Below are 27,697 nucleotides of genomic sequence, written 5' to 3'. Positions count from 1 at the left end.
TTCTTTTGGTTAAACAGCAAAAAAACAAATATGAAGAAGGCTGAACTTGATGGACACGTCACTTTTCAGCTATTTAACTATGTACAAACGACTGCAATGTGTGTAGATGCAGATTAGCACAGTACAACATAGTGCATGGTGTGCACACAGACTAAAATAAACATAATAAAAGGACAATGAAGTGCCTGGCCCTACAGACGAACCCCCTCATAGAAATCGAAGCTGGAAAGCCGTAATATGGATATGATGGAGCAGAGTAATAGATTCCCTGGTCCCCCCATTAAAGCATAGATTCTAGAATCACCTACCACATGACATACACACACACACACACGGAGGCTCACAAATATACACACCCACAATAGAAGGTGTAATGAGGTAATCTTTAATGCAGCTTTTACATAGAAATCGTTTTTTCTTTCTCATACCAACATGTAGCTCTCTGACCCCTGTTTGAGGAGGACAAAAGATAGACATATAAAAATATAAGAACTTTCTCTGCATTAAGCCGATCCCTGGAACTGGGCCTACTGGTGGACACAAAGGGCGCACAGAGTATCTCATAGCGAGGGTGTACTGGGTGTGCTAGGTGACTCCCAGGTTACAATGTAGCGGGGCGTCTCCCAGGTTACAATGTAGCGGGGCGTCTCCCAGGTTACAATGTAGCGGGGCGTCTCCCAGGTTACAATGTAGCGGGGCGTCTCCCAGGTTACAATGTAGCGGGGCGTCTCCCAGGTTACAATATGTTTCACTAACTCCATCTTGCTCTCTCATATCATCCTACCTCCAGAGGCCCTGCCACCCCTTATGTCAACAAAAATGAAAAGAAAAATAATGGCGCTCCTACTAATTCACCCTAAAGGTGTAAAATACTCTTCACACCTGCAGAGTCAATCAGATTTTAATCCGGATCCAAGTTACCTAAGCTGGCACTATGTGCTTCTCACTTCTCTAACATATGGAGTACTTTTCCAATTTATTTACCGGATCATCCAAAAATGATGTAATCTGGCAGCAGAATCCACATCACAACTGCCCTGACTGTAAATCAGAGCCTTCTCTTTCCTAACCTTACAGGATGTCCTAGTTCATGAATGATGCAGTATTTCAGGAAGTGTCTAAAATAATTTACCCTAGATCTCCTATTACGACCACCTGCTGAGACTTCATTCCTCAATTCCTATCTCCATCACTTTCCCAGCTTTCGCGTGATGACATGTCCCCCTGTATTCCAAGAGGGACAACATGTCAACACTTTGGGAATTCTGGCTTTAGCTCGTGTCCTATAGCTGTGTACCGCGTTCTCACATTAGATCTCCAAACTGGCCTGTTTTGCACTTTTCTGTTGTCAATTCTATCTGTCCCTGATCCTACACCAAACCCACCCAGTTCTCTCTCAATGACCCTTCACTGCCAAGACCAGGAAAAGCCTTCAAAAGGAATGCGGCGAGACTTCAGTTAGTCAACCACCACATTCCCTGATTTGAACATCCCAAGACAATTAACTGAATTTCCCCTTAAAACGTTATAGATGTTGGTCCAGTTCCTCTGCAATGATAATGATTTGTAGCACTCTAGCTCAGATATTTACTGTTCCAAGAAACTGGTGGTTCACTGGGATGTCCATTCACAGTTATCTCACTATCCAATGCTGCAAACAGTGGGGGCACTGGATTCCCATCTGCTGATGCTACAGACTCGTAATGTTCAGCACATGCCAAGGTAATATCAGCCGCCACTCCGAGAGTCTTGCACAGTATGACCAGTGGCCTCCTTCACACTGCTCCAGGACGGGACACGGGGACGTGAATACCTTTCTGTCCACTGGCTGATAGGGAGAATGGAGAAACTGTGAGAACAATGAGGGGGAGAACGAAAAGAGAGAGAAAGGAGGGAGGGACAAGCAATAAGAGGGTGAAAGGGAGGAGCTAGAGAGCAGTAACATAAAACAAGACACACAAGGATAACATAACTGAAAGCACAAAAGAGAAACCGCAAGAGAGAATGTGAGAGAAAGCAACAAGAGACAGTGTATATTGAAAGGTTTCTTGGAGACATGCTCTGCTCACCTAATCTGTATTTATCCTTCGCCTCTGCTCGCTCCTTCGCATCGAAATACCACACGGTAATGGCGTATCTGTGGGAGACAAAACGTCATGAATGTCACAACACCCACAGAAAACTGGATTCAGTACATGCCGGCCCGGTACGGAGGGGGGGCTCCTCCACTAAACCATGCCGGCCCAGTACGGAGGGGGGGCTCCTTCATTAAACAGTGCCGGCCCAGTACGGGAGGGGGGGGGGGCTCCTTCATTAAACAATGCCGGCCCAGTACGGGGGGGGGGGGGGGGGCTCCTTCATTAAACAGTGCCGGCCCAGTACGGAGGGGGGCTCCTTCATTAAACAGTGCCGGCCCAGTATCGGAGGGGGGGCTCCTTCATTAAACAGTGCCGGCCCAGTATGGGAGGGGGGGGCTCCTTCATTAAACAGTGCCGGCCCAGTATGGGAGGGGGGGGGCTCCTTCATTAAACAGTGCCGGCCCAGTATGGGAGGGGGGGGGCTCCTTCATTAAACAGTGCCGGACAAGTATGGGAGGGGGGGGGGGGGCTCCTTCATTAAACAGTGCCAGCCCAGTACGGAGGGGGGGCTCCTTCATTAAACAGTGCCGGCCCAGTACGGGAGGGGGGGGGGCTCCTTCATTAAACAATGCCGGCCCAGTACGGGGGGGGGGGGGGGGGGCTCCTTCATTAAACAGTGCCGGCCCAGTACGGAGGGGGGCTCCTTCATTAAACAGTGCCGGCCCAGTATCGGAGGGGGGGCTCCTTCATTAAACAGTGCCGGCCCAGTATGGGAGGGGGGGCTCCTTCATTAAACAGTGCCGGCCCAGTATGGGGGGGGGGGCTCCTTCATTAAACAGTGCCGGCCCAGTATGGGAGGGGGGGGCTCCTTCATTAAACAGTGCCGGACAAGTATGGGAGGGGGGGGGGGGGCTCCTTCATTAAACAGTGCCGGCCCAGTATGGGGGGGGGGGGGGGCTCCTTCATTAAACAGTGCCGGCCCAGTACGGGAGGGGGGGGGGGCTCCTTCATTAAACAGTGCCGGACCAGTACAGGGGGGGGGCTCCTTCATTAAACAATGCCGGCCCAGTACAGGGGGGGGGGCTCCTTCATTAAACAGTGCCGGCCCAGTATCGGAGGGGGGGGGCTCCTTCATTAAACAATGCCGGCCCAGTACGGAGGGGGGGCTCCTTCATTAAACAGTGCCGGCCCAGTATCGGAGGGGGGGGCTCCTTCATTAAACAGTGCCGGCCCAGTATGGGAGGGGGGGGGCTCCTTCATTAAACAGTGCCGGCCCAGTATGGGAGGGGGGGGGCTCCTTCATTAAACAGTGCCGGACAAGTATGGGAGGGGGGGGGGGGGCTCCTTCATTAAACAGTGCCGGCCCAGTACGGAGGGGGGGCTCCTTCATTAAACAGTGCCGGCCCAGTACGGGAGGGGGGGGGGCTCCTTCATTAAACAATGCCGGCCCAGTACGGGGGGGGGGGGGGGGGGGCTCCTTCATTAAACAGTGCCGGCCCAGTACGGAGGGGGGCTCCTTCATTAAACAGTGCCGGCCCAGTATCGGAGGGGGGGCTCCTTCATTAAACAGTGCCGGCCCAGTATGGGAGGGGGGGCTCCTTCATTAAACAGTGCCGGCCCAGTATGGGGGGGGGGGCTCCTTCATTAAACAGTGCCGGCCCAGTATGGGAGGGGGGGGCTCCTTCATTAAACAGTGCCGGACAAGTATGGGAGGGGGGGGGGGGGCTCCTTCATTAAACAGTGCCGGCCCAGTATGGGGGGGGGGGGGGCTCCTTCATTAAACAGTGCCGGCCCAGTACGGGAGGGGGGGGGGGCTCCTTCATTAAACAGTGCCGGACCAGTACAGGGGGGGGGCTCCTTCATTAAACAATGCCGGCCCAGTACAGGGGGGGGGGCTCCTTCATTAAACAGTGCCGGCCCAGTATCGGAGGGGGGGGGCTCCTTCATTAAACAATGCCGGCCCAGTACGGAGGGGGGGCTCCTTCATTAAACAGTGCCGGCCCAGTATCGGAGGGGGGGGCTCCTTCATTAAACAGTGCCGGCCCAGTACGGGAGGGGGGGGCTCCTTCATTAAACAGTGCCGGCCCAGTACAGGGGGGGCTCCTTCATTAAACAGTGCCGGCCCAGTATGGGAGGGGGGGCTCCTTCATTAAACAATGCCGGCCCAGTACGGGGGGGGGGGGGGGGGAGCTCCTTCATTTAACAGTGCCAGCCCAGTAAGGGGGGGGGGGGCTAATTTCCTGTTATAGATATCTTTCGATGGGAACACTTATTTTATACTTTTCGCAGCTTAGGAACGTCATTTACTTGAAGTATTACTAGATATATAATGCACTTCAAACCAAATCAGGGTTTTAGTTTTATTTAAATTGCCAGATGGGGATTCTAAACGGGCAGTTAAATAAAACCAATGCTTTCAATGGACTGTATTCAACCTGTTACAATGTCGACTGATTTCCAAACATTGGTTACACATGTTGCAGTGGCTGATGAACCAATTAGAACATGCAATGTTTTATTAAAGATACAAATCATAGCGCGAGAGTGCATGCAGGGATACACATCTACCGTGCTCACCGCGTGGCGTACGCTGGCTTTACTTCATGAGGATTCCTCCGGTCAGACCAGAAAATAAGTAAACGATCAAATATTGGCTCAATGTTAGCAACAACTGAACGGCCCTCCGGGAAAATCTGTAGGAGACCACCATGAACCTGAAATCAGGACAAATATCCAGTTATCATAATTATACCTCATAATTGCTCCTACATGGGACTGTCCCTTTAACCCATTAAACATGTCACTGTCATTAGGTCACTTTGCTCCTATATGGGACTGTCCCTTTAACCCATTAAACATGTCACTGTCATTAGGTCACTTTGCTCCTACATGGGACGGTCCCTTTAACCCATTAAACATGCCACTGTCATTAGGTCACTGTGTTCCTTCATGGGACTGTCCCTTTAACCCATTAAACATGTCACTGTCATTAGGTCGCTTTGCTCCTACATGGGACCCATTAAATGCAGCCTCACCTTTGTATCCCAGTTCTGATTAAGGTAGTATATACAAGTTAGGCAGCGTCCATCTCTGTTCGGATTGTCTACATGTCGCACATATCCCATCCCATTGCCAGGATAGCAAGCAACCATCGCCTGTACACAGAAATAAAACATTACATGCTTGACAGAAATACACCGTGTAGAGCATTCTAAATTACTGTATTGATATGCTCAGTATCATTATACAGAGCGACGTGTTCATTATCAGCGTATAGATACTCAGTATCATTATACAGAGCGACGTGTTCATTATCAGCGTATAGATACTCAGCATCATTATACAGAGCGGTGTGTTCAGTATCAGCGTATAGATACTCAGTATCATTATACAGAGCGCTGTGTTCATTATCAGTGTATAGATACTCTGTATCATTATACAGAGCGACGTGTTCATTATCAGTGTATAGATACTCACGATCATTATACAGAGCGCTGTGTTCATTATCACTGTATAGATACTAAGTATTATTATACAGAGCGCTGTGTTCATTATCAGTGTATAGATACTCACGATCATTATACAGAGCGCTGTGTTCATTATCAGCGTATAGATACTCAGTATCATTATATAGAGCGGTGTGTTCATTATCAGTGTATAGATACTCAGTATTATTATACAGAGCTCTGTATTCATTGTTAGTGTATAGATACTCAGTATTATTATACAGAGCGCTGTGTTCATTATCAGCGTATAGATACTCAGTATTATTATACAGAGCGACGTGTTCATTATCAGCGTATAGATACTCAGTATTATTATACAGAGCGACGTGTTCATTATCAGCGTATAGATACTCAGTATTATTATACAGAGCTCTGTATTCATTGTTAGTGTATAGATACTCAGTATTATTATACAGAGCGCTGTGTTCATTGTTAGTGTATAGATACTCAGTATCATTATACAGAGCGACGTGTTCATTATCAGCGTATAGATACTCAGTATTATTATACAGAGCGACGTGTTCATTATCAGCGTATAGATACTCAGTATTATACAGAGCGATTATCAGCGTATGGATACTCAGTATTATTATACAGAGCGATGTGTTCATTATCAGTGTATAGATACTCAGTATTATTATACAGAGCGCTGTGTTCATTATCAGTGTATAGATACTCAGTATTATTATACAGAGCGCTGTGTTCATTATCAGTGTATAGATACTCAGTATTATTATACAGAGCGCTGTGTTCATTATCAGTGTATAGATACTCAGTATTATTATACAGAGCGATGTGTTCATTATCAGCGTATAGATACTCAGTATTATTATACAGAGCGATGTGTTCATTATCAGCGTATAGATACTCAGTATTATTATACAGAGCGATGTGTTCATTATCAGTGTATAGATACTCAGTATTATTATACAGAGCGATGTGTTCATTGTTAGTGTATAGATACTCAGTATCATTATACAGAGCGACGTGTTCATTATCAGCGTATAGATACTCAGTATTATTATACAGAGCGACGTGTTCATTATCAGCGTATAGATACTCAGTATTATACAGAGCGATTATCAGCGTATGGATACTCAGTATTATTATACAGAGCGATGTGTTCATTATCAGTGTATAGATACTCAGTATTATTATACAGAGCGCTGTGTTCATTATCAGTGTATAGATACTCAGTATTATTATACAGAGCGCTGTGTTCATTATCAGTGTATAGATACTCAGTATTATTATACAGAGCGCTGTGTTCATTATCAGCGTATAGATACTCAGTATTATTATACAGAGCGATGTGTTCATTATCAGCGTATAGATACTCAGTATTATTATACAGAGCGATGTGTTCATTATCAGTGTATAGATACTCAGTATTATTATACAGAGCGATGTGTTCATTGTTAGTGTATAGATACTCAGTATCATTATACAGAGCGACGTGTTCATTATCAGCGTATAGATACTCAGTATCATTATACAGAGCGCTGTGTTCATTATCAGCGTATAGATACTCAGTATTATTATACAGAGCGACATGTTCATTATCAGTGTATAGATACTCAGTATTAATATACAGAGCGCTGTGTTCATTGTTAGTGTATAGATACTCAGTATCATTATACAGAGCGCTGTGTTCATTATCAGTGTATAGATACTCAGTATCATTATACAGAGCGCTGTGTTCATGGTTAGTGTATAGATACTCCGTATCATTGTCAGTAGATACTAGGTATTGTTGTGGATTGCCGTTAGTCTAATCTCTTGCTCTCCTTGTGTGGGGCCCCATGTGCGTCAAACCTTAGGAAAACTCAGAATATCCTCCAGATAAGTCACCCAGCAGCGCGGCCAGTGGGAGGATGTGAAGGCGTTTGTCCTGCGTAAACCATGAATATTTTCTTTATCTGATTAATGGGGGGATTCCTCTCTGACATGGTGGGAAAAAAAAAAAAAATTTAACTGTAAAACATAAACTAAACTAATGTTACGAACCCCTTACAGAAATGTATAGGCTCAGCCCTACAGGAAAGGGGAAGAAGAGAGCCTCCGCTAATATGAAAACGAAGAGAAGTGTATAAAAAAATGGGATGATCCCACAGACATATACAAGCAGTGCGTTACCCTATGGAATGTATGGGGTGTGAGTGGTATATGAGATCAACAGAATATATAGCGATATAAGATGGGTCCCGTACAATATACAAAATATAGCGATACAATACGGGCCCTGTATAATATATCACGTAGGATACAGAATGTATGGCGATACAATACGGGCCCTGTATAATATATCATGTAGGATACAGAATGTATGGCGATACAATACGGGCCCTGTATAATATATCACATAGGATACAGAATGTATGGCGATACAATACGGGCCCTGTATAATATATCACGTAGGATACAGAATGTATAGCGATACAATACGGGCCCTGTATAATATATCACGTAGGACACAGAATGTATGGCGATACAATACGGGCCCTGTATAATATATCACGTAGGATACAGAATGTATGGCGATACAATACGGGCCCTGTATAATATATCATGTAGGATACAGAATGTATGGCGATACAATACGGGCCCTGTATAATATATCACGTAGGACACAGAATGTATGGCGATACAATACGGGCCCTGTATAATATATCATGTAGGATACAGAATGTATGGCGATACAATACGGGCCCTGTATAATATATCACGTAGGACACAGAATGTATGGCGATACAATACGGGCCCTGTATAATATATCACGTAGGATACAGAATGTATGGCGATACAATACGGGCCCTGTATAATATATCACGTAGGATACAGAATGTATGGCGATACAACACGGGCCCTGTATAATATATCACGTAGGATACAGAATGTATGGCGATACAATACGGGCCCTGTATAATATATCACGTAGGATACAGAATGTATAGCGATACAATACGGGCCCTGTATAATATATCACGTAGGATACAGAATGTATGGCGATACAATACGGGCCCTGTATAATATATCACGTAGGATACAGAATGTATGGCGATACAATACGGGCCCTGTATAATATATCACGTAGGATACAGAATGTATGGCGATACAATACGGGCCCTGTATAATATATCACGTAGGATACAGAATGTATGGCGATACAATACGGGCCCTGTATAATATATCACGTAGGATACAGAATGTATAGCGATACAATACGGGCCCTGTATAATATATCATTGTGGCGAAACCAACCTCGCCACTGGGCCCTGGAGAAGCTTGTTTGCTAGCCTCCTACCTGCTGACTATGGCCCCTGGGTTATTTGGGGTATATTGTACTTTATATTGCTGCAACTGGCCCTTTTAAAATCATCAATGGACATATCAGGACTTTTTGGGATTGTGGCGAAACCGACCTCGCCACGTGTCCTTGGAGGGGGCCGATTGCCCGCCTCTTGCCTTTGGACTATGGACCAGGCTTTATGGGAATGTGATACCCCAGATAGCTATACCATGGAGCCTATTCATAATGAAAGACTATGGGAAAGACTTTAGCTCCATGGCAATTGTACTGTGTGAGTAGGAGCTGCGCGCTATTCGGTAGTTTTGTGCGCGCAGATCCCAGCTATCTGGGGATAGGTGAAATGTCTGTGTGTTATGTGTAAAGGTGAATTTATGTATTTTAAAGTGTTTTACTGTCTTTGTGTCCCCATGTGCTTAATGGAGTCTGTCTCTGTGCTGGGTGATTATTGGATTACTTCTCCAGCACAGAGAAGGCCCTGGAAAGCTAGGGGTTTTAAAAGATACTTTTAGTAACTTTTGAACCCCTGGTCTGATCCATGCCATGTTTTAATATGTTGTTCCCCTGAATGGATTGATTGTGGATATGTAATTTTGTGTGAATGTGATGTATGGTTTTGAAGTTATAAATATTGTGTAAAAAGTATATTTTAAACTGTATGAATAATGGGATTATGTGTCACACTAAGGGGAGGGGATGTGTGGGAGGTAACATCTATGTCATTGGTTCTTTTATGCCTCCCCCTGGGTGTGGCCTGTATGTGTGAGTTGGAAATAAAAGCCAGGCTGGATGAGCCAGTCCAGAGTTCCAGTTTTACCCTCAAAGTGAAGTGTCGTCTCATTATTGGGGGAAGGATTTATTGCATGCTGTTCCAGTTGACTGCTAGGAGTGCAAGCCTATTCGTATGGTTCCTATTCAACTGTCTACAGCATTCAGAGGCTTGAGAAGATTCATATGCTTCTCCGATACGGTGATTGTGGTGTTTGCCAGAGTGCTTGGAGTCCTCAGGAAACGCTAGGAGCATCCTAACGGAGGTACTCAGTCGGGGTGCCAGGTGATCCGTTACTATCATGTAGGATACAGAATGTATGGCGATACAATACGAGCCCTGTATAATATATCACGTAGGATACAGAATGTATGGCGATACAATACGGGTCCTGTATAATATATCACGTAGGATACAGAATGCATGGCGATACAATACGGGCGCTGTATAATATATCACGTAGGATACAGAATGTATGGCGATACAATACGGGCCCTGTATAATATATCACGTAGGATACAGAATGTATGGCGATACAATACGGGCCCTGTATAATATATCACATAGGATACAGAATGTATGGCGATACAATACGGGCCCTGTATAATATATCACGTAGGATACAGAATGTATAGCGATACAATACGGGCCCTGTATAATATATCACGTAGGATACAGAATGTATGGCGATACAATACGGGCCCTGTATAATATATCACGTAGGATACAGAATGTATAGCGATACAATACGGGCCCTGTATAATATATCACGTAGGATACAGAATGTATAGCGATACAATACGGGCCCTGTATAATATATCACGTAGGATACAGAATGTATGGCGATACAATACGAGCCCTGTATAATATATCACATAGGAAACAGAATGTATGGCGATACAATACGGGCCCTGTATAATATATCACATAGGAAACAGAATGTATGGCGATACAATACGGGCCCTGTATAATATATCACGTAGGATACAGAATGTATGGCGATACAATACGGGCCCTGTATAATATATCACGTAGGATACAGAATGTATGGCGATACAATACGGGCCCTGTATAATATATCACGTAGGATACAGAATGTATGGCGATACAATACAGGCCCTGTATAATATATCACGTAGGATACAGAATGTATGGCGATACAATACGGGCCCTGTATAATATATCACGTAGGATACAGAATGTATGGCGATACAATACGGGCCCTGTATAATATATCATGTAGGATACAGAATGTATGGCGATACAATACGGGCCCTGTATAATATATCACGTAGGATACAGAATGTATGGCGATACAATACGGGCCCTGTATAATATATCACGTAGGATACAGAATGTATGGCGATACAATACGAGCCCTGTATAATATATCATGTAGGATACAGAATGTATGGCGATACAATACGGGCCCTGTATAATATATCACGTAGGATACAGAATGTATGGCGATACAATACGGGCCCTGTATAATATATCACGTAGGATACAGAATGTATGGCGATACAATACGGGACCTGTGTAATATATAGGTGATATATGATATATAGAATGTATAGGGTGTGATTGAAGAAGATGTGTCCTGTACAATATATAGGGAATATGTGATGTATGATTATAAAATGTATAGGGGGTGACAGAAGACAGGTCCTGCATTATATAAGATTGGGTGTTCGTTAAATCCAGCCTGGCATTGTAAGAGTTAAACTCTTCTCAATAAAACGGACAGCACAGTGTGACGTCCCACACATAGTATTTTGCCACCAACATATAGAATTTCCTGTAAGGCAGGACACAGCTAAAAGATAAAGACGCCAGGAAACCGTGACTCAGACAAAGCGTGATCTGAATGAATTCAGCCAGGATGTATACAAACCGTCATGGTCACATCCAGCTGTGAAACTTATAGGACCTGCACCACACACACACACACACCCCATCTGATCCATCCCTTCTATAGGATCTCCTTATACCAATCCAGCTGGGGAACCTATAGGACCTGCCCTATACACACACACACACACACACACACACACACCCCATATGATCCATCCCTTCCATAGGATCCCCTTATACCAATCCAGCTGGGGAACCTATAGGACCTGCCCTATACACACACACACACACACACACACACACCCCATCTGATCCATCCCTTCCATAGGATCCCCTTATACCAATCCAGCTGGGGAACCTATAGGACCTGCCCTATACACACACACCCCCCCCATATGATCCATCCCTTCCATAGGATCCCCTTATACCAATCCAGCTGGGGAACCTATAGGACCTGCCCTATACACACACACACACCCCATCTGATCCATCCCTTCCATAGGATCCCCTTATACCAATCCAGCTGGGGAACCTATAGGACCTGCCCTATACACACACACACACACCCCATCTGATCCATCCCTTCTATAGGATCACCTTATACCAATCCAGCTGGGGAACCTATAGGACCTGCCCTTTACACACACGCACACACACACCCCATCTGATCCATCCCTTCTATAGGATCATCTTATACCCATCGAGCTGGCTGTGTGCATTATTCTAGGATCCCAATTATATACAATCTAGCTGCCCTTATACAAATCTATAGGAGTAATTCTGATACACTGCCCCTGTAACCAAGCATTGCCCCTGCCACCCAGCAGCTGAGAGATTAACAGGTCCTGTGACTCAGGCTTGTTTAGTCATCCTAGAGGCTGTGATGAGGGTCGGTTAGTAGTCTTAGAGGTTGTGATGGGGGAGGGGATGGGGCCACATTTTTGGAATTGTTTTGCTTCTACTCTGTATATTTGGGATTCCACAGCCAGCTTTTCTACACATGGGGGTGGGATGGACCGCTTCCATCATTCACATCCACCTCAGCAGCCATGTGTCCCCAGCATACCACTGCCATCACTCACAGCCATGTGTCCCCAGCTTATCACTGCCATCACTCACAGCCATGTGTCCCCAGCATACCACTGCCATCACTCACAGTCATGTGTCCCCAGCTTATCACTGCCATCACAGCAGCCATGTGTCCCCAGCATACCACTGCCATCACTCACAGTCACCTCAGCAGCCATGTGTCCCAGCTTACCACTGCCATCACTCACAGCCAGGTGTCCCCAGCTTATCACTGCCATTACTCACAGCCACCACAGCAGCCATGTGTCCCCAGCTTACCACTGCCATCACTCACAGCCATGTGTCCCCGGCTTATCACTGCCATCACAGCAGCCATGTGTCCCCGGCTTATCACTGCCATCACAGCAGCCATGTGTCCCCAGCTTATCACTGCCATCACTCACAGCCACCACAGCAGCCATGTGTCCCCAGCTTACCACTGCCATCACTCACGGCCAAGTGTCCCCAGCATACCACTGCCATCACTCACGGCCAAGTGTCCCCAGCATACCACTGCCATCACTCACAGCCACGTGTCCCAGGATACCACTGCCACTCAGCCACCTCAGCAGCCATGTGTCCCCACCTTACCACTTACAGAAAATCTTTATTCAGACCCTAACTGAACTCACCAACCACAAACTGCACACGTGAAATCTATAAATTAATACCTCCATTAGGGACAGACTGAGAAAGAGTAAACACTCTCTACTACACCATGATCTGTATACACAGTGCCACCCCCCACTACTACACCATGATCTGTATACACAGTGCCACCCCCCACTACTACACCATGATCTGTATACACAGTACCACCCCCCACTACTGCACCATGATCTGTATACACAGTACCACCCCCCACTACTACACCATGATCTGTATACACAGTACCACCCCCCACTACTACACCATGATCTGTATACACAGTACCACCCCCCACTACTACACCATGATCTGTATACACAGTGCCCCCCCCACTACTGCACCATGATCTGTATACACAGTACCACCCCACCACTACTACACCATGATCTGTATACACAGTACCACCCCACCACTACTACACCATGATCTGTATACACAGTACCACCCCACCACTACTACACCATGATCTGTATACACAGTACCACCCCACCACTACTACACCATGATCTGTATACACAGTACCACCCCACCACTACTACACCATGATCTGTATACACAGTACCACCCCACCACTACTACACCATGATCTGTATACACAGTACCACCCCCCACTACTACACCATGATCTGTATACACAGTGCCCCCCCACTACTACACCATGATCTGTATACACAGTGCCACCCCCCACTACTACACCATGATCTGTATACACAGTGCCACCCCCCACTACTACACCATGATCTGTATACACAGTGCCACCCCCCACTACTACACCATGATCTGTATACACAGTGCCACCCCCCACTACTACACCATGATCTGTATACACAGTGCCACCCCACCACTACTACACCATGATCTGTATACACAGTGCCACCCCCCCCACTACTACACCATGATCTGTATACACAGTGCCACCCCCCACTACTACACCATGATCTGTATACACAGTACCACCCCCCACTACTACACCATGATCTGTATACACAGTGCCACCCCCCCACTACTACACCATGATCTGTATACACAGTGCCACCCCCCCACTACTACACCATGATCTGTATACACAGTGCCAACCCCCACTACTACACCATGATCTGTATACACAGTGCCACCCCCCACTACTACACCATGATCTGTATACACAGTGCCACCCCCCACTACTACACCATGATCTGTATACACAGTGCCACCCCCCACTACTACACCATGATCTGTATACACAGTGCCACCCCCCCACTACTACACCATGATCTGTATACACAGTGCCACCCCCCCACTACTACACCATGATCTGTATACACAGTGCCACCCCCCCACTACTACACCATGATCTGTATACACAGTGCCACCCCCCCCACTACTATACCATGATCTGTATACACAGTGCCACCCCCCCCACTACTGCACCATGATCTGTATACACAGTGCCACCCCCCCACTACTACACCATGATCTGTATACACTGTGCCACCCCCCCACTACTGCACCATGATCTGTATACACAGTGCCACCCCCCACTACTACTACACCATGATCTGTATACACAGTGCCACCCCCCCCACTACTTCACCATGATCTGTATACACACTGCCGCCCCCCACTACTACACCATGATCTGTATACACAGTGCCACCCCCCACTACTACCCCATGATCTGTATACACAGTGCCGCCCCCCCCCCACTACTACACCATGATCTGTATACACAGTGCCCCCCACTACTACTACACCATGATATGTATACACAGTGCTCCCCCCACTACTACACCATGATCTGTATACACAGTGCCACCCCCCCCCCACTACTGCACCATGATCTGTATACACAGTGCCCCCCCCACTACTACACCATGATCTGTATACACAGTGCCACCCCCCACTACTACACCATGATCTGTATACACAGTGCCCCCCCCCACTACTACACCATGATCTGTATACACAGTGCCACCCCCCACTACTGCACCATGATCTGTATACACAGTGCCACCCCCCACTACTACCCCATGATCTGTATACACAGTGCCGCCCCCCCCACTACTACACCATGATCTGTATACACAGTGCCCCCCACTACTACTACACCATGATCTGTATACACAGTGCCACCCCCCACTACTACACCATGATCTGTATACACAGTGCCACCCCCCACTACTGCACCATGATCTGTATACACAGTGCCACCCCCCACTACTACCCCATGATCTGTATACACAGTGCCGCCCCCCACTACTACCCCATGATCTGTATACACAGTGCCGCCCCCCCCCACTACTACACCATGATCTGTATACACAGTGCCCCCCACTACTACTACACCATGATCTGTATACACAGTGCCACCCCCCACTACTACACCATGATCTGTATACACAGTGCCACCCCCCCACTACTACACCATGATCTGTATACACAGTGCCACCCCCCCACTACTACACCATGATCTGTATACACAGTGCCACCCCCCCCACTACTACACCATGATCTGTATACACAGTGCCACCCCCCCACTACTACACCATGATCTGTATACACAGTGCCACCCCCCCACTACTACACCATGATCTGTATACACAGTGCCACCCCACCACTACTACACCATGATCTGTATACACAGTGCCACCCCCCCACTACTATACCATGATCTGTATACACAGTGCCACCCCCACTACTACACCATGATCTGTATACACAGTGCCACCCCCACTACTACACCATGATCTGTATACACACTGCCGCCCCCCCACTACTACACCATGATCTGTATACACAGTGCCACCCCCCACTACTGCACCATGATCTGTATACACAGTGCCACCCCCCACTACTACTACACCATGATCTGTATACACAGTGCCCCCCACTACTACTACACCATGATCTGTATACACAGTGCCACCCCCCACTACTACACCATGATCTGTATACACAGTGCCACCCCCCACTACTGCACCATGATCTGTATACACAGTGCCACCCCCCACTACTACACCATGATCTGTATACACAGTGCCACCCCCCCCCACTACTGCACCATGATCTGTATACACAGTGCCCCCCCCCACTACTACACCATGATCTGTATACACAGTGCCACCCCCCACTACTGCACCATGATCTGTATACACAGTGCCACCCCCCACTACTACCCCATGATCTGTATACACAGTGCCGCCCCCCCCACTACTACACCATGATCTGTATACACAGTGCCCCCCACTACTACTACACCATGATCTGTATACACAGTGCCACCCCCCACTACTACACCATGATCTGTATACACAGTGCCACCCCCCACTACTGCACCATGATCTGTATACACAGTGCCACCCCCCACTACTACCCCATGATCTGTATACACAGTGCCCCCCACTACTACTACACCATGATCTGTATACACAGTGCCACCCCCCACTACTACACCATGATCTGTATACACAGTGCCACCCCCCCACTACTACACCATGATCTGTATACACAGTGCCACCCCCCCACTACTACACCATGATCTGTATACACAGTGCCACCCCCCCCACTACTACACCATGATCTGTATACACAGTGCCACCCCCCCCACTACTACACCATGATCTGTATACACAGTGCCACCCCCCCCACTACTACACCATGATCTGTATACACAGTGCCACCCCACCACTACTACACCATGATCTGTATACACAGTGCCACCCCCCCACTACTATACCATGATCTGTATACACAGTGCCACCCCCACTACTACACCATGATCTGTATACACAGTGCCACCCCCACTACTACACCATGATCTGTATACACACTGCCGCCCCCCCACTACTACACCATGATCTGTATACACAGTGCCGCCCCCCACTACTACACCATGATCTGTATACACAGTGCCGCCCCCACTACTACACCATGATCTGTATACACACTGCCGCCCCCCACTACTACACCATGATCTGTATACACAGTGCCACCCCCCACTACTACACCATGATCTGTATACACAGTGCCACCCCCCACTACTATACCATGATCTGTATACACAGTGCCACCCCCACTACTACACCATGATCTGTATACACAGTGCCACCCCCACTACTACACCATGATCTGTATACACACTGCCGCCCCCCCACTACTACACCATGATCTGTATACACAGTGCCGCCCCCACTACTACACCATGATCTGTATACACACTGCCGCCCCCCACTACTACACCATGATCTGTATACACAGTGCCACCCCCCCACTACTACACCATGATCTGTATACACACTGCCGCCCCCCCACTACTACACCATGATCTGTATACACAGTGCCCCCCACTACTACACCATGATCTGTATACACAGTGCCCCCCACTACTACTACACCATGATATGTATACACAGTGCCACCCCCCACTACTGCACCATGATCTGTATACACAGTACCACCCCCCACTACTACACCATGATCTGTATACACAGTGCCACCCCCCCACTACTGCACCATGATCTGTATACACAGTGCCACCCCCCCACTACTACACCATGATTTGTATACACAGTGCCACCCCCCCCACTACTGCACCATGATCTGTATACACAGTTCCACCCCCCCCACTACTGCACCATGATCTGTATACACAGTGCCACCCCCCCACTACTACACCATGATCTGTATACACACTGCCGCCCCCCCACTACTACACCATGATCTGTATACACAGTGCCCCCCACTACTACACCATGATCTGTATACACAGTGCCCCCCACTACTACTACACCATGATATGTATACACAGTGCCACCCCCCCACTACTGCACCATGATCTGTATACACAGTGCCACCCCCCCACTACTGCACCATGATCTGTATACACAGTGCCCCCCCCACTACTACACCATGATCTGTATACACAAAAAAAAAAAAACACACACACACACACACACACACACACCTCTTTTCAACAGTTAAACACTTTTTTTTTTTTATAAATGTCACTGTGACTCAAACTGGACCTACCTAGAGATCAGTAACCTGCCAGAAGCAAAGTTAGGAAATCAGCAAATAGAAGTTTAATCCAATTATTTCCTTCTTGTCCATTATGCCCAACATAGAATGCAACAGCAGATAAGAACCATTCGGCCCATCTAGTCTGCCCAATTTTCTAAATACTTTCATTAGTCCCTGGCCTTATCTTATAGTTAGGATAGCCTTATGCCTATCCCACGCATGCTTAAACTCCTTTACTGTGTTAACCTCTACCACTTCAGCTGGAAGGCTATTCCATGCATCCACTACCCTCTCAGTAAAGTAATACTTCCAGATATTATTTTTAAACCTTTGTCCCTCTAATTTAAGACTAAGTCCTCTTGTTGTGGTAGTTTTTCTTCTTTTAAATATAGTCTCCTCCTTTACTGTGTTGATTCCCTTTATGTATTTAAATGTTTCTATCATATCCCCCCTGTCTCGTCTTTCCTCCAAGCTATACATGTTAAGATCCTTTAACCTTTCCTGGTAAGTTTTATCCTGCAATCCATGAACCAGTTTAGTAGCCCTTCTTTGAACTCTCTCTAAGGTATCAATATCCTTCTGAAGATAGGGTCTCCAGTACTGTGTACAGTACTCCAAGTGAGGTCTCACCAGTGTTCTGTACAATGGCATGAGCACGTCCCTCTTTCTACTGCTAATACCTCTCCCTATACAACCAAGCATTCTGCTAGCATTTCCTGCTGCTCTATTACATTGTCTGCCTACCTTTAAGTCCTCAGAAATAATCACCCCTAAATCCCTTTCCTCAGATGTTGAGGTTAGGACTCAAATATCAAATATTCTGTACTCTGCCCTTGGGTTTTTACGTCCAAGATGCATTATCTTGCACTTATCCACATTAAATGTCAGTTGCCACAACTCTGACCATTTTTCTAGTTTACCTAAATCATTTGCCATTTGGCTTATCCCTCCTGGAACATCAACCCTGTTACATATCTTAGTATCATCCGCAAAAAGACACACCTTACCATCAAGACCGTCTGCAATATCACTAATAAAAATATTAAAGAGAATGGGTCCAAGTACAGATCCCTGAGGTACCCCACTGGTGACAAGCCCAAGCTTTGAATATACTCAATTGACTACAACCCTCTGTTGCCTGTCACTCAGCCACTGCCTTACCCATTCAACAATATTGGAATCCAAACTTAAAGATTGCAATTTATTGATAAGCCTTCTATGTGCAACAGTGTCAAAAGCCTTACTGAAATCTAGGTAAGCAATGTCTACTGCACCACCCTGATCTATAAATTTTAGTTACCCAATCAAAAAAAATCAATAAGGTTAGATTGGCATGATCTCCCTGAAGTAAACCCATGTTGTCTCTGATCTTGAAATCCATGTGTTTTTAGATGTTCAACAATCCTATCCTTTAACATGGTTTCCATTACTTTCCCCACTACTGAAGTAAGGCTTACTGGCCTATAGTTGCCCGACTCCTCCCTATTACCTTTCTTGTGAATGGGCACAACATTCGCCAACTTCCAATCTTCTGGGACTACTCCTGTCATCAATGATTGGTTAAATAAATCTGTTAATGGTTTTTGCTAGTACACCACTGAGCTCTTTTAATAGCTTTGGGTGTATTCCATCAGGTCCCATTGACTTATTTGTCTTTACTTTTGACAGTTGAAATAGAACCTCTTCCTCTGTAAACTCACATGTAGCAAAGTTATTTTTCATCTGTAAATACTGAACAAAAATATTCATTGAGGCAGTCAGCTAGACCTTTATCCTCTTCTGCATACATCCCTTCTTTTGTTTTTAATCTAACTAATCCTTGTTTTACTTTCCTTTTCTCATTTATGTATCTAAAAAAATGGTTTTGTCCCCCTTTTTTACTGACTGTGCTATTTTCTCTTCTGTGTGTGCTTTGGAAGCTCTTATAAACTTGCTTAGCCTCTTTCTGCCTAATCTTATAGATCATTCTGTCTTCCGCACTGTTTTTTTTTTTTCTATAATTACTAACTTTTTGTTTTTTACTAGTTTGGCCACATCTGCGGAGTACCACAGTTGTTTCTTAAAATTTTAATTTCTTGAATACCCTCTGTAATACTCCCACCTCCCATACTGCCCTCTGCAATACTCCCAACTGCAATACTCATTGTCTTCACCTGTAATACCCCAACCTGCCATATGTATTACTACCATACTGCCCTCACCGGTAATACTGCCACCTCCCATACTGCCACCTTTACAAATGAAACAAGACTTGTGGGAATGAGATTTCACTTACACTAGTGGATTCTTTACAGCAAGAAAAGTCAAGCTGCTGTTCGATTAGATTCAATGATTGCCTGATTGATCCAGGGAGAACTACGATTGTGTGAGGGAAATTCTGTACCCAAACCATTCCCCAAAAATGTCATGAGAAATAAGAGATGATAATGCAGAGGGAATTAATTTAGAGGAGAAAAATAGCGCAAATAAAAATGTGCCAAATTCAAGCAATTCCACCACTTTTATTCTGAATGCATTTTCTGTTGGAAACGGGAGACGGTATGATGAATGTACGTTTTGGGATATAATTGTGCGTCTAGTATCATAGAATAGAAAATTTGGAGGATTCTTCAACGCTAAGTGCCAGGAGGCAACTTAAAGGTGATATGAGAGAGCTCAGAAGCTAGCATCGGCAGAAAAGGGATATTATTTCCATGTGAAGTTAATGGGGTACCGTAGGCACTATAACAACTACTGTGTGTTGATGTTGTTATGGTGCCAGGTGTCCCAGGGTGCCGTCTACTGGTAATCTGTCACACTGTTACTGAATTGTTTAAACACCTACCTTGCAGTGTCCAGGGTCCTTCCAGTCAAGGTTGGTCCAAATAAAAATAAATAAAGTTCATACATCTACAGTACAAGCTAATACCAGGTTTAAACTGGTCTAAATCTGGTACGAGTTTGTATGAAAATGTGGAAAGCAGACCATTACATACCCGAAGCAGCGAGGGCAACGGTCACAAAATCTGTGAAACAGTTTACGAACAGTTGCATTACAACCATGTAGCGCCCAAGGACTCCTGACACTGTAGTGTTTATGGTACCTTCAGTGCCCCTTTAAAGAAACTTGTTCCTCCTAAATACTTTTATTTACCCTTCTTACATTGTATGATCTCAGCTAGATTATTCGCTAGACAGCAAGTTACACTGAACTGAAAAACCAAATCACTAAATTCAGGCGTTCGGGATTTTTATATACTACAATTCAGTGTCCAGTCAAATCAGTTTGTCGGTTAATGCTATAGTACCAGATTGCAATGAAAGAAAATTAAGTAATTAAAATATGAACAAAAAAAAAAAAAACACCCCAGACAGATGAAGCATTCCTTGGGGGTAAAATTCTTGTGAATCGGGACAAATGTTTAAAGAATTATAGTGTAGCTTTGTCCTGCACGTCTCCTGATTGAACCAGCAAAACGGGAACAAGAAGCTTATGGGAGAGGTCTCTGCCGAGCCAAAGACAAATGTTTAAAATACAAGGAATTAAATATAGGAAGTCCGATTAATAAAAGGGATTGCGAGATACTGCAATACGCCATTATCCTGCATCCCTGGACTAACACAGACACATAGAAAAAGAAAAACCAAAATAACGCAGCGTAGCAACAGGCCCATCAAACAGAGAACTCTATAGAGAACTCCATCGTGAAAACATAAAGACATATGAACTGAAAACCGGATCGTGAAATATTGGATAAAAAAAATAAAAATAAAAAATACAAATTATATATATATAATAAATAATAATAATAATAAAGCCAGGCTCTGGCGATGGCTTTTTTCCCCCCAAACTCAGTTTCAAACAATTAGACAAAGAATTTGCAATTTTAAAGTCAAACTAGCCGAGTTGGAAAAGCAGCTTTAATTTGGCTGTTTTGACCTTTCCAGCTCTCTGGTCAGTTCCCGGCAATTCACGGCGTCACTTTACATGGAATAGGAATAATAATAATAATAATAATAATATTTCCACATCCCATTAGTCAAACTGTTGCCAATGACATCAGGAAAATCCTACAACCATAACGCCTTGCTGCCTCGAAATGATGCGTTTCGAATCCCATAAGGCCTACCGGCAGCCAGACACTAAGCATTGTGGGAGAGTGTCACAGTGTTTGGATTATTGGGGGGGGGGAGGGGGTCTGTGATGGACACCTTGCACGACCTACCTGAAGGTTAACGGATTATATCTTTGTACAGCCAGTTCCCTTTAAAGGAGATTGTAAAACAAGGTGACCCTCGGGGTCACTAAGAGCCAGCTTGTTCATGGAACGAGTTCATTCTGTGTCAGAGCAGCAGAGGAAAAGTATTGGAAAGTAACGTGACTACGTGTACGCACAGAGCTCGCAGCAAGGGAGATAGGAGACGTATATTGACACCAGGAGCCACGAGTGCTGCACAGATAAGGCACAGACCAACTGTTACAGTGTCACCATCGCTGATAAACAGAATTATCAAAGAAAGGGATGGTGAGGGCCTTGAACAGACCCAGTGTGCTGAGTCACTGCAACACAGCAGATTACAGGGTGACACTGACAGAAGGGGCTATGGGACACGGAGTCTGTCCCTCCCACTGCAGGGTGACAGACAGAAGGGGCTATGGGACACGGAGTCTGTCCCTCCCACTGCAGGGTGACACAGACAGAAGGAGCTATGGGACACGGAGTCTGTCCCTCCCACTGCAGGGTGACACAGACAGAAGGAGCTATGGGACACAGAGTCTGTCCCTCCCACTGCAGGGTGACACAGACAGAAGGAGCTATGGGACACGGAGTCTGTCCCTCCCACTGCAGGGTGACACAGACAGAAGGAGCTATGGGACGCGGAGTCTGTCCCTCCCACTGCAGTGTGACAGACAGAAGGAGCTATGGGACACGGAGTCTGTCCCTCCCACTGCAGGGTGACACAGACAGAAGGAGCTATGGGACACAGTCTGTCCCTCCCACTGCAGGGTGACACAGACAGAAGGAGCTATGGGATACGGAGTCTGTCCCTCCCACTGCAGGGTAACACAGACAGAAGGAGCTATGGGACACGGAGTCTGTCCCTCCCACTGCAGGGTGACACAGACAGAAGGAGCTATGGGACACAGAGTCTTTCCCTCCCACTGCAGAGTGACACAGACAGAAGGAGCTATGGGACACGGAGTCTGTCCCTCCTACTGCATGGTGACACAGACAGAAGGAGCTATGGGACACAGAGTCTGTCCCTCCCACTGCAGGGTGACTCAGACAGAAGGAGCTATGGGACACGGAGTCTGTCCCTCCCACTGCAGGGTGACACAGACAGAAGGAGCTATGGGACACGGAGTCTGTCCCTCCCACTGCAGGGTGACACAGACAGAAGGAGCTATGGGACACGGAGTCTGTCCCTCCCACTGCAGGGTGACACAGACAGAAGGAGCTATGGGACACAGAGTCTGTCCCTCCCACTGCAGGGTGACACAGACAGAAGGAGCTATGGGACACAGTCTGTCCCTCCCACTGCAGGGTGACACAGACAGAAGGAGCTATGGGATACGGAGTCTGTCCCTCCCACTGCAGGGTAACACAGACAGAAGGAGCTATGGGACACGGAGTCTGTCCCTCCCACTGCAGGGTGACACAGACAGAAGGAGCTATGGGACACGGAGTCTGTCCCTCCCACTGCAGGGTGACACAGACAGAAGGAGCTATGGGACACAGAGTCTGTCCCTCCCACTGCAGGGTGACACAGACAGAAGGAGCTATGGGACACAGAGTCTGTCCCTCCCACTGCAGGGTGACACAGACAGAAGGAGCTATGGGACATGGAGTCTGTCCCTCCCACTGCAGGGTGACACAGACAGAAGGAGCTATGGGACACGGAGTCTGTCCCTCCCACTGCAGGGTGACACAGACAGAAGGAGCTATGGGGCACTGAGTCTGTCCCTCCCACTGCAGGGTGACATAGACAGAAGGAGCTATGGGACACGGAGTCTGTCCCTCCCACTGCAGGGTGACACAGACAGAAGGAGCTATGGGACACGGAGTCTGTCCCTCTCACTGCAGGGTGACACAGACAGAAGGAGCTATGGGACACGGAGTCTGTCCCTCCCACTGCAGGGTGACAGAAGGAGTTCATGGTGCAGTAGGTTCGCACACTATTCTCAGAGTGTTACTCAGTTACTCTGCTCCGGTTTAAAGTGACTGTTTCACAGGGATATTTCCTGTTTATTTCCGATTGGCTTCCTCTGTATGACGGATGGCACAAACAGAAGTCTACACCGGCCCAATATACTGCGTCTGTCTCACTCACAGACTGGACAATTCCTGGACTTGGATAATGGTTTCAGTGCTATTTTTGTAAACATCAGCCAGTTATTCATTCATTCTCCTATCAGAGGATTATACAGAGGCTATCTGTGCTGACCCTGCAGTGGGAGGGACATAAGGGACTTGTAGGACACAGTATTTGCCCCTCCCACTGCAGGGTGACACACAGGGCCATGCAAGGATTTCTGCCACCCCCCCCTCATGTCACTGACAGACACACACACAGTCAAACACTCACCTCCCTGGGGTCCAGTGTGGGGCAGTTCCTCACTCCTCCAGTCTGCTGTGTAGTATGCCGGGTCTGGAATGACGTCATATTCCGGCTCCCGGCATCACAGAGGGCGCGCGAGGGAGAAGTGAGAGGCTGCAAGAAGAGCCTCCCTCGACGCCTGGCTTTTACGTCCCCCTCCGGTCACTGGTATTTGTTGGCAGAGCAGGCACCTGACATCAAGGTAAGCAGGTGCCTGCTCTGCCTTACCTAGCACTGCTTCGGGGGTGCCCTGAGGTGGCCAGATGACCCCCTTGTGACAGGGCTCCTCTCGGTGCCCCCACCTTCACACCCCTTGAGAAATCGGCCCGGCACTGGGGGTGGCTCAAGAGCCACTCACCTAGCGCTGTGGACACAGACAGGTGGAGCCCACCAGGAAATATCCTGGTGGGCGCCCTCAGCAGGTCGGTGCCTTAGGCGAATGCCTAGTTCGCCTAACTGTAGCGCCGGCCCTGGTGACACAGACAGAAGGGAGTTATGGGACACAGAGTCTGTCCTTCTCACTGCAGGGTGACACAGGTAGAATTAAGATAAATACACAGGTTAGGAGACATGGAACCACCTACCTTGTATTTGGTGTAACTTAAAGATTCAGCAAAGCAAGAATTATTAATAATAAATAATATATATCTTCCAATTTCTGCTTTATGCTTCAAGTCTCAGCAAAGCGCACTGCGTACTTAGGCAGCCCTCTTTCAAAAACTATAAACATTTTGTTCTAAATGCAAAATACTCCAAAACGTGTCCCCCCCCTTACCTTGGTCCTGCCGTTGATAATGTAGCTCCCAAGCTGCCCGCTGCAATTCATGATGACTTCATCTATCCTAGACATGAGTGCACCAATGTTCTCGCACCCAGGTTCCTTCCCTTCCACCCAGGCAATCTGATCTCCCCGGATGTTCTTAGATGGGATAGTCCTCTGACTGACCAACTGGCCATCGCGAAATTTCCCACTGCTATTCAGCAGCTCCACTTCATTGAGAACCCTGGACCCTAGCGTCTCTCCCAAGAAGTTGTCCTTCACACATATCCCATAATACCTCATGCATGGCGCAATGTAGTCCAAAGCCATTTGCTGAGGAGCCACGACGGTGGCATAGTTTCTTGGGTTGAGACATACTTCCTTTATGCTGTTGGGTTGCTGATGAGTTTGGGCATCACCTAGTACCTCGGTCTTCCACCTCTTGCCCTCCATAGGAGGGAATCCTAAAGAGTCATTTTCGGCTATCAAACCATCAACAGCAGTCAACCCATTTTCTACCCACTTTCTTTTAACCGACAAGCCCTCTGTCCTACCATTAATGGGCATCCCTACTTCTTGGCACTGCTGGTGGCTGGCATCTGTCTCCCTTGTCAAAGATCCCACCAGTTCTCTGTTGCCCACAGGCCCACTCCTTATCAGTCCATTAGCCAATCCAAGTGCCCTAGAGGAACTCACTCTGCTGGCCAAGTGACCCACCTCTTCTTTGCTTTGAGCAGGCTGACTGCCCACACTGGCCGGCAGAGAGTGCCAGCGGTGCCCTCTGTCCAGGGAGTTGGTAGAAGGGTGGACATCAGAAGGTGGGTGAGATGCCTTCACAGGATGTTGTGGGATACTTTCAACCCCCATGTGTGCGCCTTGTAAACTGGACACCACCTTATAATCCCATGGACTCTGTCTCTCTGAGTGGACCTTGCACTTTAAATGCTTTCCCTGCTGGTGAACACCATCCATGTTAATGGGATCATGTCCTTTGCACGTAGTACACGTCCAGGCTCCATAATTCAGCTGCTGCAGCGACTCCCAGACAGTGAGGAGAGGGGAATGGGGGACATTCTAATGTAAACTTCACCACAATGATTCCTGCTTGTAATATGCCTGGGAAGAACAGTCCAAAGACAAGGGTTTCCTACAGAAGGTGACAAAACCAGAAAAACCACAGTGAGATAGTCATCCTAATTACTAAACTGTGTTAACCCCAGATCTCCTGGCTAATCCCAGGAATACAGGAGAGACATTATCTACAAACAGATCTAACGGTAACAATGTAATCTAAAGGAAATACATTGTGTCTATCAGTCAGGGCTGAGTACATAGATCTGGAATTACCAAATCCCTTTCACAGAAATCAATGGATATTAACAAAAAACATGGCAATTCTGTCAAATAAACAGGACTTACCGAGATAGCAGCAGCCAGTCCTGAACTCCAGGCAATCTAATAAAGTGAATTACAGGGATTTCCACTCCCAGCACTCTCTGTCTCCTGGATCCTGTCCTGGGGTCCTCATCAGATCAGGGGGTGCGGGGCTTACTGCACATGGAGCACAGAGAGTCTCACCTGGAGACAGTCAGCCCTGGGAGCTGGATGTGAGACAGTCAGCCCTGGGAGCTGGATGTGAGACAGTCAGCCCTGGGAGCTGGATGTGAGACAGTCAGCCCTGGGAGCTGGATGTGAGACAGTCAGCCCTGGGAGCTGGATGTGAGACAGTCAGCCCTGGGAGCTGGATGTGAGACAGTCAGCCCTGGGAGCTGGATGTGAGACAGTCAGCCCTGGGAGCTGGATGTGAGACAGTCAGCCCTGGGAGCTGGATGTGAGACAGTCAGCCCTGGGAGCTGGATGTGAGACAGTCTCTCCAGTAGACAGTCAGCCCTGGGAGCTGGATGTGAGACAGTCTCTCCAGTAGACAGTCAGCCCTGGGAGCTGGATGTGAGACAGTCTCTCCAGTAGACAGTCAGCCCTGGGAGCTGGATGTGAGACAGTCTCTCCAGTAGACAGTCAGCCCTGGGAGCTGGATGTGAGACAGTCTCTCCAGTAGACAGTCAGCCCTGGGAGCTGGATGTGAGACAGTCTCTCCAGTAGACAGTCAGCCCTGGGAGCTGGATGTGAGAC

General features: G+C 47.1%; 1 protein-coding gene across 1 annotated transcript; it reads right to left on the bottom strand.

Annotated features, from left to right (window-relative positions):
- Window positions 1-362: 362 nt before the first annotated feature.
- Window positions 363-27,196, bottom strand: EGLN2 (egl-9 family hypoxia inducible factor 2). The gene is made up of 6 exons (XM_063431134.1): window positions 26,987-27,196; window positions 25,583-26,714; window positions 5,114-5,233; window positions 4,656-4,792; window positions 2,070-2,137; window positions 363-1,828 (listed from the first exon to the last, which is right to left on the bottom strand). Exons 2-6 carry the CDS (start codon window positions 26,537-26,539, stop codon window positions 1,776-1,778), a joined length of 1,335 nt encoding a protein of 444 aa, XP_063287204.1. The 5' UTR covers window positions 26,540-26,714; window positions 26,987-27,196; the 3' UTR covers window positions 363-1,775.
- Between the last annotated feature and the right edge of the window lie 501 nt (window positions 27,197-27,697).

This window comes from Pelobates fuscus, chromosome 9, assembly GCF_036172605.1.
Source record: "Pelobates fuscus isolate aPelFus1 chromosome 9, aPelFus1.pri, whole genome shotgun sequence".
Taxonomy (NCBI): Eukaryota; Metazoa; Chordata; class Amphibia; order Anura; family Pelobatidae; genus Pelobates; species Pelobates fuscus.
Note: the sequence above shows the minus strand (reverse complement) of the source record. Positions and strands in the feature narration are given on the sequence as shown.